The sequence below is a fragment of the Oryx dammah genome, unplaced genomic scaffold (assembly GCF_014754425.2).
Source record: "Oryx dammah isolate SB20612 unplaced genomic scaffold, SCBI_Odam_1.1 HiC_scaffold_19, whole genome shotgun sequence".
NCBI classification, from domain to species: domain Eukaryota; kingdom Metazoa; phylum Chordata; class Mammalia; order Artiodactyla; family Bovidae; genus Oryx; species Oryx dammah.
This window is the reverse complement of record NW_024070203.1, coordinates 19,915,948-19,929,372: the sequence shown is the minus strand read 5'-3', so window position 1 is coordinate 19,929,372 and position 13,425 is coordinate 19,915,948. Positions and strand designations below refer to the sequence as shown.

The following is a 13,425-nucleotide window of genomic DNA, read 5'->3' as shown; positions in this document are numbered from 1 at the left end:
AGTCTCATGTGTGGTGCTGAGAGGCTCAGAGGCAAAATCACTTGTGTCCAGTCCCAGCAGAGCGGAAGCCTCTGGTCTGCCCTAATCTTCCTCCCTACCCCGCCCCCACAGTGCCTGGAACGCAGCAGGTGTTTGAGCTGTTGAAGTGAAGTCCAGTAGAAGGATCTTCCCAAGTGGCTCAGTGCTCACGAATCTGCCTGCCAATGCAGGAGACACCAGTTTGATCCCTGGGTTGGGACAATCCCCTGGAGAGGCACACAGCAACCCTCACCAGTACTCTTGCCTGAAGAATCCCATGGACAGAGGAGGGCTACAGGCCATGGGGTCACAAAGAGTCAGACACAATTGCAGCAACTGAGCACATGCGAAAGGATCTAGAACCAACCCAGGACTGGCATTGAATCTCACGCTCTTATCCAGAATGCCTTCTTTCCCCTTTTCAGGAAACAGGGAAACCCCTGTCTGGCATCTTCTTTGTCTTTCCTCTCAGTCTGGAAAACGTGTGCAGAGCTCGGACAATGGGAGTTTGCTGATCCACGTCAGCAGGTACGTACCATGGCCAAGACTGTGACCACGGGAAAGGTGTAGGGGTCAGGCATCAGTTCACCCAGTGTGTCTGGAGGGCAGTTTTCAACGTAGATTAAAGTTTTAACACTCATATCCTTTAAGACAGCAAGTTCAGGGACCTTCTCAGTGATCCAGTGGCTAAGACTTCAGGTGATTATCTTAGAATGCAGGAGGCCAGGGTTTGATCCCTGGTCAGGTAACTAGATCCCACATGTAGCAACTAAGACCAGCTGCAGTCAAATAAATATCTTTTTCAAAAAAAAACCAGCAATGTCAGTTCTAGCAATTCATCCCAGAAGAAGTCCTGAAGAAGTACTGAAAGAGGGAGGGACCAGAGCCTTAAGCACAGCATTGCCTGCCAAGCAAAAACTGACTCTCGTAAACTAGAGAATCCACACAACAGCAAATGCACTTTAAAAACATTATCTACTGAAAAAGAAAAAGTTAAACATGGTAAGTTTAAAAAAAAAATAGGTTGATAACAGTGCCTTTGGTGTTTTGTGTTAGGAAAAAAAATAACAAAATTAAGTAAGTAAGTGAAGTCACTCAGTCGTGTCTGACTCTTTGCAACTCCATGGACTGTAGCCTACCAGGCTTCTCAGTCCATGGAATTTTCCAGGCAAGAGTATTGGAGTGGGTTGCCATTTCCTTCTCCAGGGGATCTTCCCAACCCAGGGATCGAACCCAGGTCTCCCACACTGTAGGCAGACGCTTTACCCTCTGAGACACCAGGGAAGCATCGTGAAAAAATTATGGTGGCCAGTGAACCAACCTGTCTGTAAAGGTGACCTCAACCAGAAGAGGCGAGATGGTTACTGCAGCTGCGTGTTATATAGACTCTGGAAGTGTCTACAGGACGCTTGTGTTACTTATGAAACTAAGGGGGAAATAAAGATATTTTTCATTATAAATTGTGCAGCATAAAAACCAGCAGACTTACTAAGTAAGGCCTTGTTCACACCACTTTTTATTCAGGTGAAGCATACGTTCGCCTTGAGTAAAATGCTCCACCTTCATTAAGCCAACTGGCGCAGAGTTTCCCAAGCTGGCTGGTCTGCCTCGCACCCCACAGAGGCTGCTTGGGCTCAGCCAGCACACCACGAGGCCATCATGGAGGGGTTGGTTCTTAGGTTCAAGTCAAGAAACAGAATGCCTTACCTATAGCTTAGCCAGCAGAGTCCTGGTTAAGTGTACATTCCACTCTCCCACCTTCTGAGGTGGTGGCTGGGGTCACACACAACAGAAGATGCTTTACCTGCTGGACTTCATGGGCTGCTCGTAGGCTGTCTGCTGGATGGCATACTCCTGGTACCCTCTCCGGGGCGCCAGGTCAGCTGCTGTGGCCTCGGGGTCTGCAGCTCCTGTTTCTGGGGGTCCGGCCTCCACTGGAACAATCTTGGTAGCACCTGAGAGGGAGGCACAACTCGGTGAGAAATAAAGAGGCGCCTCGAGGTCCCTGATTCCCACCCTCCGCGCTAGTGCAGGGAGCACAGCCTGGGAAGCGTGTTTCTTCCCTGCGTGGCACCTGTGCAGGGGGCTAGTGCTCCTTCAGCTCACACATGTAACTTGTGTGTGTGTTGGGGTGTGTGTGTCTGTGGGTGTGTGTTTCAGGGAGGTTATCCAATAATCTATCAAAACCTTCTTATGAGATACATTTTCACTTGATCTCTTTATTAAAAGGGCTTCCCTAGTGGCTTAGTTGGTAAAGAATCTGCCTGCAGTGCAGGAGACCTGGGTTCGCTCCCAGAGTCGGGAAGCTCTCCTGGTGAAGGAAATGGCAACCCACTCCAGTATTCTTGTCTATAGAATCCCATGGACACAGGAACCAGGCAGGCTACAGTCCATGGGATCAGAAAGAGTCGGACACGACTGTGAGACTAACTTTCTTTTTTTCTTTATTGAAAAACCAAAACACAAGACAGATACACATATACATACATGCCTCCCTGCAAGATTTCATATAGCTCCTCATGTGAAACTTTGAGTAAACGTCAAACAGCATCAAGACAGAAAAGAGCAGTGGACTCAATGGTGAGCAGGAATCTCCATTGGCTGGGGTCAGGTCCCAAACAGGACATCAGCCTCCCACCCTCAAGGCCCCTGCATCCACCCTGTGAAGTGAACGGTCTGGAGTGGAAAACTCAGAGGTCACCTTTACTTGTTCAAGTCTACGATGTGAAACCATCAAAGACGGTTCATACAAGTGTGTGTGCACATGAACAGTAAAGGAAATTCATTATACTTTTCACCCCCCCACTTACAGAAATCTCAAACACTACCATCCTTTTTTAAGAAATCATTATAGAAACTTTCTCTCGAGATGGCTAAACACAGGAACCTCTCTCCTGGGGTTTTTATTTCCCAGAATAACACTTGTCTGAAGGACAGTGAAACCACTTCATGTCGCATAATCTTATGTGGCTTTTTTCTCTACTGAGCACCTCACCCTACAGTGAAGTACTGGGTTGGCCAAAAAGCTCGTTGGGGGTTTTCCGTGACATGTTATGGGATATAAAATATAAATATTATATGTATATAATATAAAGAGGTATTTATTTAGCGTTTTCATTTTGCATAGTCAGTTACCATTAGCACTGAAAACAGATGCTTTAAAAGGCTCTCAGTTCAGTTCAGTCGCTCAGCTGTGGCCTACTCTTTGCGACCCCAGGGACTGCAGCACGCCAGGCTCTGCTGCTGCTGCTGCTGTTGCTGCTAAGCCGCTTCAGTCGTGTCCGACTCTGTGCGACCCCATAGACGGCAGTCCACCAGGCTCCCCCGTCCCTGGGATTCTCCAGGCAAGAACACTGGAGTGGGTTGCCATTTCCTTCTCCAATGCATGAAAGTGAAAAGGGAAAGTGAAGTTGCTCAGTTGTGTCCGACCCTCAGCGACCCCATGAACTGCAGCCTTCCAGGCTCCTCCGTCCCTTGGGATTTTCCAGGCAAGAGTACTGGAGTGGGTTGCCATTGCCTTCTCCTACGCCAGGCTCTAGCTGACCTCAAAATCCTAAACTTCATTTTTTAAAATTTTATCTGACAGCTATCACCCCAAACGCACAGGGGAAAAAAAAAAAACATTATTATACTTCAGCATCTACTATCCTAAACTGCTCTTTGTCTAAGGTGTCTATTCCTGGAAGAGGTCTTTTTAAAAAGAGCTAATATATCCACTGGCTATTTTATGTAAAAAGAAAAGGAGATAGAAATCTCTAGTATTATAAAATAAATAATGAACCTACTAAAAAAAAAAAAAAACCCTCGAAGAAGTCATGGGGAGGATTTTGGCACCCACAGCCGGGGCAGGAAGAAAGAGCAAGGACATCCTGGAGAGGGTCTTGGTGGAGCTGGGGGCCCCCAAGGAAAGAACTGCTCTCCAGGGCCACTGCTCCTCTGAGCAGCCGCTCACACTCGAGCACAGGTCGTGGCCACAGGCCGTTGGCAGTGGCAGCAGGAGCAGCCCTCGCACCCTGACCTCCAGATGCAGTCATCCACCGCGGCCCCAAGTCACCAGGTAACTCCGCCGAGAGCCCCGTGATGATCACAGCCCCCACCAGAGGTTCTGGCCGCACCCCCCGCCGCCGTGCACACCTGGAATCGCTTCGTGTGCCGTCAACACCACACTGATGATGGGCTTCTTGGCCCCAGACATCTGCGGGGCCTCCCTTCCCGAGCAGACCTTCTGGATTTTCTCCGCTCTCTGAGCCCGCGGTCTCTTCGGGGCCTTTTCTCGATCCTCTTCCTTATACTTCTTCTCCAGTTCAAGGTCAGATTCGTTACCTAAGGAGCAAATACCAAGATGTATAAAATACCCTTTTTATACCAGTGATGGACTCAGGGAGCGTGCAGAACCCTTTTTATGGGCTGACAGCAAAGGGACTACACCTGTGTGGTAGAAACACTGGTCCCTGGACTTCCTGGGGGTGCAGTGGATAGGAATCTGGCTGCCCAGTGCAGGAGGCACGTGTTCCATCCCTGGCCGGGGAAGATTCCACAGGCCTCGGAGCAACTAAGCCCATGCGCCTCAACTGAGCCTGCACACCTAGAGCCTGAGAGAAGCCAGGCACTGCAACTGAAGAGTAGCCCCCGTTCTCCATAACTAGGGAAAGGGCATGCAGCCACAAAGACCCAGCGCAACCAAGAAAGCAATTTATAAAGAAAAACACTGATCTTCTCTATAACCAGAGAAAGGGCACACCGCCACAAAGACCCAGCACAACCAATAAAGCAATTTACAAAAAAAAAAAAACTGATCTTCTCCATAACTAGGGAAAGGGCACACAGCCACAAAGACCCAGCGCAACCAAGAAAGCAATTTATAAAAAAAAAAACAAAACACTGATCCCCAGCGAAGTGGACACTGTATCACTTTGGGGTCACCTCCGCTTCCTCAGTCTTGCCTTTGACTCCCCCAGCACAAGCCCCCACATGGGCACTGAGGGACCACTGCGGACACAGCAGGCATGGGCCCTCACCTTGCTCTCAGGAAGCCCACCGGACCTCAGAGTCATCAGCCAACAACACTGCGGGGAAGACACAGTGGTCTTCTTTAGACAGCCTAAGGAGAAGGCATTCACATGCTCAGCATCCAGTTACTAGGTGCCTTCCGTGTGCCAGGCATGGTGGACACCAGGGCTGACAGGGCACAGACCCAGAGCCCACCCTTGAAAGCCCTGCCGTCTGGTGGGAGAGACAGACAGGGCCGTCCGCTATGTGCCCACTGAAGCGAGAAGGGGTCTTGGATGACCGAGGGGAGGGACAGAAGATTCTACCCGAGGGGTCACACAAGCCACTCTGGGCAGGCAGCCCTTCGGCCAGTGTAAACTGCAAGCATTGTGAAGCTGTGGTCGGGGCTGCAGGGAACAGGGGCGGAGGAGGTGTGGGGGGCGGAGGGCACAGGAGACGGTGATGTGGGGATCAGTGGTGGGCTCAGTGCTAAGGAAGGGGCATGAAGACAACGAGGAATGCTTAGCTGGGTACCCTGCGGGGCGATCTTGGTGGAGAAGCCGGCAGGGAGGAACAGAACCAGGGGAGGGAGTGAAATCAAGGACTGCGAATGGCCACAGGACACGGGGAGCCGTCCTCCAACGAGCGGGGTGGGGGTGAACTCCAACGCCCGTGGAGACCACCCAGGAGCGTGAGTGAGTGAGGTTGGCTGGGGGTATGGTGGGGACACAGCACAGCCCCGGCCCCATTCAGGGCCAAATCACAGGACACACACACACACGCAATGGTATCAACTTATCAACAGTGGGACTCCCCACACTGCTTTGCAGTCATCTGTTGCGAAGCCTCATCCGTGCCGTGACCTCTGGGAGCTTGGGGCTGTGTCTTCTTTTTACTGAGCCTGAGGACCTAACCTTACAACACAAAGACCTGCTCTGCTCACGAAGCAACGGACCGATGGGTAGAGATGAGCAACAGACTTCGCCAGAGGAAGAAACATCTAGCAGTTAGAGCCACCCAGGGCCTCCCAGGTGGCTCAGTAGATAAAGAATCCACCTGCAGTGCAGCAGATGAGGAGACCTGGGTTCGATCCCAGGGTCAGGAAGATCCCCCGGAGGAGGGCATGGCAACCCACTCCAGTATTCTTGCCTGGAGAACCCCCAGGGACAGAGGAGCCTGGCGGGCTACAGTCCATGGGGTCACAAAGGGTAGGTCATGACTGAAGTGACTGAGCGTGCACACAAGCTGAGCCATCCCATGAGGGAGGGGTGGCTTTAGAAACGCGTTTCTCAGGAGGGTTTCGAGGGGCTTCAAGCAACAAACATGATGCCCTGGGAAAAACTGAACCACACAGCAGCGGGTGGGGTGGGGCGTCCAATCAGACAAGCCCTACATCTCTCAACTCTGAGACCCTCCCGACAGGGCAACGGAGCTGCAGGAGAAAGAGGGTGAAGGATCAGGGAGACCCAGCCCTGCTGGAATCCAAGACAAGTTAACCCCGCAGGCTCTGTGGACAGGCTTACAAGTATCTGTAAGACACTTACTGCGTGTGGCTCAGAAAGGCCAGGTGCACCTTGGGCCTGATCATGCCCACCTCTCCAGTTCCTCTGCCTGTTTGCTCGTGATGACCCTCTCCTCCATCTGACGAACTACTCATGTCAAGTACTGCTCTTCTGAAACAGAATTTCTCTCTCTAACACCAAGTTCAACAATGATCCCCTCGTACTTAATAAACCATTCTCTTTGCAAGCTTTTTCTTTTCTCCCTTGTTCTCCTATTTCCATTTTTTCTCAAGGTCCATCTTCAAAGAAAACATCATTTCCACACAAAAGAAAGAAATATTTACTTGGAAATTATCCCAGCACTGCAGAAGGTATTTGTTCTTTACTGGCCACAATTCATTCAAAAGATATGTGCAGAATGCCAGGCCCTGTTCTAAGCATTTGGGACAGTGCATGGTATAAGACAGAGACCCTTGCCTCCCGGAGTTTATGTGCTGGTGGGAAAAGACAGACAATACAGCTAAAACATAATAAGTCAATTACAAAGAAGGTAATTTAAACATTTCTCATTTTACCTGTGCCCAGTGAAAGAGCACAAGCATTTGGAAGATAAACAAGTCTGATTTCTTTTTTTTAAAAGAGAACTGCTTGGGCCTCCCTGGTGGCTCAGTGGTAAAGAATCCGCCTGCCAGTGCAGGAGACATGGGTTCGATCCCTGATCCCCAAAGATCCCACGTGCCTCACAGCAACTAAACTCGTGTGCCACAACTACTGAGCCTGTGCTCTAGAGCCTGTGCTCTTTGACTAGAGAAGCCCCTGGGATGAAGAGTCCAGGCACTGCAACTAGAGAGTAGGCCCCACTCACAGCAGCTAGAGAAAGCCCTCGCAGCAATGAAGACCCAGCACAGCCAAAAGGCTCTAACAAGGGTGCTTTTCAGAACACAAGGTGCTTGGGTGAAGCGCCCTCATCTGTCACACTTCGCATCGCGCCGCGTCACCGACCGAATCCAGTCGTGACCCTCGCTGCACTAGGATGTGCTTTTCAAACTTTTTTTTTTTTCTTAGCAGCAGGACATTTTGCATGAGTTCTTTAAGCAATTTCAATATACCTAATTAAAGACGTGGCTTCTCTGGTTACAGTGGGTGGGGTCCAGACCAGCCCCCCAACCACTACCTGGTACTCCCAGCCCTCCAATCCTCAGCCACAGGTGCCTCTAAGAGCCCTGCAAACAGCTTTAAAAGGAGTGGATGCAGACGTAGGAGGGACAATGTCCGACACCACCTGCAGCGCAGTCACCGCTCTGAGCCGCCGTTGTTGAGTTGTGGAGTGTATGAGCTACACTCCAGCCTCTGCCTTCCAGCTGGACCAGTTCGGAACTCTCTGAATCCAGGGTCCGAATCCACAAAGTGAGTGGCTGTGAGGCTCAGGCCTGGGAAGGTCGCAGAGCCCTCTGTCACGTGGGGAGTCATGCTGTCGCCCCCCGGCACCACGTCTGGGGTGGTGACGTCATGCCTGAAGACACACTTGTAAGGCTCGGGGCTGGGCTGGGACCACAGCTTCCAGGGGGTCCCGTCGGGTCTGTGTGAACAGGAGAGGCACAGGGAGGGCTGCACCCCCAGCCCGGCATGTTCCATGGAGTCGCTGATGTTCAGGAAAGACAATGCTTACTTTCTTGACATCTGTGCATCATTGCTCTTCAACCCCAGCACACTGACCTAATTCTTTATATTTCATCTCCTTTTGAGAAGATGGCATTTAAAAACCGCTGATGCCACAGCATGGAAGCAGGAGTTCCCAGGGAGGTGCAGAGACCCCCCTCTTATGACAGTACCCAGGGTCCTCGCATGCAGGGAGGTGTCCAGACTTCAGACGGAGGCGGCACAGCTTCAGGAGCAGACACTGGGCATGGGCCCCATCTGAAAGGTAATGAGCAAAAAATCCAGGGTCCCCGTCTTCCACAAAGTTCCCGCTTGTCCCTCCAGGCCGACCCTCATCTTCCTCCACCAGCTCCTGGAGGCTGACCTGTAATGGGTCACACGGGGGCTCCATTCTCCTGGCTTCCCACGGGGTTTAGCCAGTGGAGTCACCAGCAGCTGGGAGGGAGGGAGGTTTGGGGGAGAGTGGATGAGTTAGTTCTGGTCACACAGTGAGTTTGGTAGGGTGTAGGGTTCCAAAGAGCTGTTATCCACCTGGGTGGGGGTCTACAAGTGGGCCTTTTGTGGGTGAGGGCACAAGTGGGTGATCACAAGGGGCTGGGATGGAACAGAAGCGCGCACACACACACATACACACACACACATCCTCCCTTAACCTGGATGAGCCTGTCTGACTTTACTAAGAAAAACAAAGCTCATCTGATACAAAAGCTCTCAACTAAGCTCCTTTGATCTCAGAATCTCCCTGCTCTTCACTCAGCAGCCCCTCCTGTCCTAGAGGAGCTTCTCTCAGAGGGATGTTACTCCACTTGCCAAGCCCATACTCTCAGCGGGTCAGGGGTGGGGATCTGTGTCTGTGTTCACCCTCTAACTCCCTCTGGGAACCTCTCAGGGTCCCCGACACGTAATAGCATCCAGGCAAGGCGAGCTGACCTGGTAGTGGAACCATGAAGAGTTAACGGTACAGGCGGTCATACATCTGTAGAAATTAGTTCATGCGCACTCATTTATAATTAACAACAGCGCTAATATTCTAAAGTACCTATTCCAAATTGCCCCAGAACTAATTAAATCTCAGAACACCCCAGAGAGTCAAGTGTTATCAGCCACATTAATAAAAAAAGCCCAGAACAGTTGTCAGAACAGCAGACTGGTAAGGGATTATACTCTGGGACTCTGCCACAGATTCATTCCAGGCTGCTAATGCAGCAGTTTAAGGAACTTATTAGCCCACGATTATTCTATCAAACCTGCTGAATATGCATTCCTCTTGCCTTCCGTCTTGCCCTCGGGCTTTCTCGCGTCTTCCTGTCTCTCTGGTTCCAAGGGGAGGCCAGGTGAGCACAGGCTCCGAGCACCGTGTCCCCACAGAGGGGTCCCCACAGAGGGGCCACGATGACCGTGAGCACACGTAGAGCACCAGGCAGCCCGCCTCCTCCTGACCCTGTTCTCGCCACACACTCACCGCAGTGAACCAGCCCGCCTTCCTTACCCAATCCCCCCGCACCTGCAGGCTTTTGCAGGAACCGTCCGGAGGGAAATGTCCCGGCCCTGCCCCCGACAGCAGCCCTGGACAGGGCGTTCACAGCCCCTGTCTCCAGGTATCCTTCCAGGATGTTCCCGCCGCAGTGTGGTCCTGCCATGCCCCCCTGCACCGGGCTGACTCCCACATCATCCTGTATCTATTTGGTCCTCGTCCCCCCGGGCTCAGCTGCTCAAGGGAACAGACTCGTCTTACTCACTTTGATCCCCAAAGTCTGGCTCAGGGCCCAGCCGCCACGGCACAAGTCCCGTAAGGGGGAAACAGAGAGGAGAGGGCTGGCCTCCGTGCGGACCTCCCGAGCCCTCGGCTCCAGCTGGCTCCTCGGCAGCTGGGAAGCACCAGGCGCGGCAGCAAGTCCAGCTTTAAAGGCTGCTGGGCTCTGGGCCTCAGGCCCTTCCCTGCAGCACTTCTCAGCAGTCAGGCTGTGATGGTCAGAGAGACTCCTTTTCAAAACGGGTCATAACACATCGCTGCCACTCGTCTGGAGAGCCGTCACTTGGAGCAAAGGCCCGCTGTGTCACCGGCTCCATCCCCCCACCCCCCCACCCCATCTCGCCCCTCCAGGCGGGACGCAGGCAGCCCCGAAACCACTGACAGCTAGATGCAACGGGGCTGCCTCCCGCCCAGCCCCCAGCTGGCCTGCAAGACGCTGGACAGGAAGGGCCTCCTCTCAGAGTCCCAGCATAGGACTTCCCTGTTGATCCAGTGGTTCAGATTCCGAGCTTCCAATGCATGGGGCATGGGTTCTATCCCTGGTTGGGGAACTGAGATCCCACATGGCATAGCCAAAAAAATTTTAAAATATAAGTCCCAACTGAAAGTCCTGCTTGGTGGGATTTAGGTAGTTCCTCTTATCTCCTGTTCCCCACTCCCCTCCATGAAAGAAGGGTCGTGAGTGCCCTCTGGTTCCCCAAGAGTCACGCAAGTCTGCGGCAGACAGCACGGGTGCACAGGGCCAGCTCCGTGTCCCAGGTCTCACGTTGGGACACTCAGTGACCAAAGGGCCTGGGGGTTTAATTCAGGTGACTTTGGGCCAGGACAGGGGGAGGATCGCATCAGAAGACGGCTGGACACCCGTGACAAAAACTGGAGCTCGGAAATCAAAGGGACCACAGTTCATGTAATTACAAGCTGGCCCTCAGGCAGCCTCCTCCGTCTGGCAGAGCCTGTTTCTTCATCTAACAAGGAAGGGACAGCCCCACCCCGGCTCCCAGCATGGGGGTGAGAGCAGACGCTCAGTGCCCTGAGGGCAGCTGGCACTGGTGCACTCAGGGGAAGACGAGGCAACATCACCACCGGGGCCCCGCGGACCTAGGCCTGGGACTCTGCAGACTTACGGGAAGCTCTGGACCCGCTCGCCTCTGGAATCCTGGAAGTAGGTAAGCAAACGGCTGGCAGACTTCGCAGCCTGCCTCACACCCAGTCAGCTCACCCAGGGCCTGTCGGGGCTCCCAGGGACTCAAGGCTGTGGATCTCACACTCCATTCCTTCCCTAGGCAACTCTGACGATGGAGCCCGGGATCACGTACCTGAACTTTATTCCAAGTCTCAGACGCTACTGCAGAGAGAATGGTCACGTGCAGGTGATTTTCAGGGAAAGCTTACCAGGGCTGCCTGCAATGGGGCACCGTGCCAGTCTCAAGGATGAAAAGGAGCTGAGGGGCTGCCTTAGAAGGTGGAGGGTAGTTTTTTTGAGAAGAGACGGCTCCATGGGACAAGTGGGGGTTAGAAAGCAGACAGTGTCCCATGATAAGGGGGTGATCTCTCCACGATAGGGAGAGAAGGCTCAGCAGGCATGTGGCATGTCACCATTGCGGGTGACATCATTCTGTGAAGGGCGAGCTTATGGGGAGCAAGTCCAGAAGTGGAGTGGTCAGTCCACCGTGCAGAGAGTCCACAGGAGAGATGAGAAGGCCAGACCAGGGGCAGGGAGGACAGCCAGAGAGGAGACCGCAGGCAGAGTCATGGGAAGCAGGGCACCAGGCTGAGGGGGCCAGCAGGCTGGGGGTGAGCAGAAGGAGGACTCCAGGATGACTCAGATTCTAGCTCCGAGGACGGCACAGCACCAGCAAAGGAGGGAAGTGTGCGGAGCAGGTCAGGTGACACAGTGGAGGCCCCAGGCTCATTGCTGCTGACTGTCCAGCCGTCACACGGGCTCCCGCTCAGCTTCTGACTCTGCGGGCACTTCTTTTCTTCCTTCTTCCTCACATCTCAGGTTCCTGCTGCCATTCTTTTCACCTGTATCTGAGGTCTGCCTGTGACAGTTACCTGACCCACAAGAACAGCAGCGGAGATGCAAAGCAGAATCAAAGAAACATTTAGCGGGCAAAGTCCAGCAAGTGGCTGGACGTGACAGGTGAGGGAGAAACTTCTGGATGAGACACCTGGATGAGGTGGCCAGTCACCAGGACAGAGGCTGTGTGTGGGGGTTGGGGAGGACATTTATATGGAGCCTCTGGGACCCCAGACCGAGACACAGGCCTTGAGCTCAGGACAGGGTTGGGGCAAGGAGGACACGTGCCAGTCCCCAGACCACAGCTGTGGGCGAATCCATGGAAATGGGAGGAGTCATGCGGTTGCCACTAGTGACAGCCAGTCCTCGCCCACCCCAGGCACAGCGAGGGTCGCACTGCACAGCCCCTTGAAGTTGGGTGGGACCGTGAGGTCAGTTCTGGCCAATGAACTGCGTGGGCAGGAATGACGGAGCCACTTCTGGGCTGACTGTAAGCCTCGGGCCCTCCTCCCCACCGCCCAGTGACCAGACATGCTCAGGCCCGTCTGATCCCTGGGTGAGCAGAGCCTCCTGAGGGTCTGCAGCAGAATGAGAAGGAAAGCCAGATCTGTGAGCCCACTGCAATGGGGGAGGCTAGTTGAAGGATGTAACCTGGAACACACCAGCAGCACCTGCCATACTGAAGGGCTTAACAGCAGGACCCGACCTCACAGGGCAGCTGGAGAGATGGGAGCAAAGTGGGGCAAGCGGAGGCGGCAGCGGGCGGGGGGTATCACAGAAAGGTGATACTAACTGTCCCCAAGTCCCACATTTCTAAGCATGCCTCGGACCATGTACAGCTGAAGGCCGCTGCACTCTGCGTATCCCTGATGAGCAGAGGTGAAGCGAGGGTTCACAAAGCAGCAAGAGGAAATAGACCGTCCCATTCCACATCTTTCCACGGAGAAAAAGTCACGCTCAGAGGACTGACAATGCTCTGCCTTTCCACCTGCAGACTTCCAAACCCGACTCCTGCAAAGCAGTTTTCAGCCTACGCAGCTACTGATCAAGTCAGCACTTTTGCTAACACAAAGATAGTAGAAGACACCTGAGATACTGTTGTGTGAAATCCTCACGAAGATTGCAGGTGCATCTTAGGTAAGATCTTCGAATAAATGCCTTGTCTTCTTTAGGGAGGATTTAACAAGTATAAAGCAAATTTTTGCAGCTCTCCTTGCATAAAATGACCCCAGAAATAACAAGCTTAGAAAGGTTCAGAAGTCACTTTTATAAACTTGACACATTGATTTCTGTAGGCTATAAAATGTTTTTCAAAAACACCAGCTGTTCCACATAATGGCATTAGGCACACAAAAAAAATCTTTTTCCCTGGTTTCTTTTACTATTCAGATGCAGAATGAAATAAATAAATGTTGAATACATAACAAAATTGTTATTTTAACTTGCTATGGTTCAGTGTAGGGAAAAAGCTTATTTTATTTTCT

The 13,425-nt window shown here is 52.6% G+C and overlaps 1 protein-coding gene across 1 annotated transcript in view; it reads right to left on the bottom strand.

The window, feature by feature from the left end:
* The window catches only part of ZFAT (zinc finger and AT-hook domain containing), a 159,570-nt gene that overhangs the window by 99,722 nt on the left and 46,423 nt on the right, over nucleotides 1–13,425 (bottom strand). Inside the window, exons 4-5 of the mRNA XM_040262083.1 lie at nucleotides 4,153–4,341; nucleotides 1,823–1,973 (exon numbers count right to left, since the gene is read on the bottom strand). Of these exons, the coding sequence (XP_040118017.1) occupies nucleotides 1,823–1,973; nucleotides 4,153–4,341 (340 nt within the window). The remainder of the gene's footprint in view (nucleotides 1–1,822; nucleotides 1,974–4,152; nucleotides 4,342–13,425) is intronic.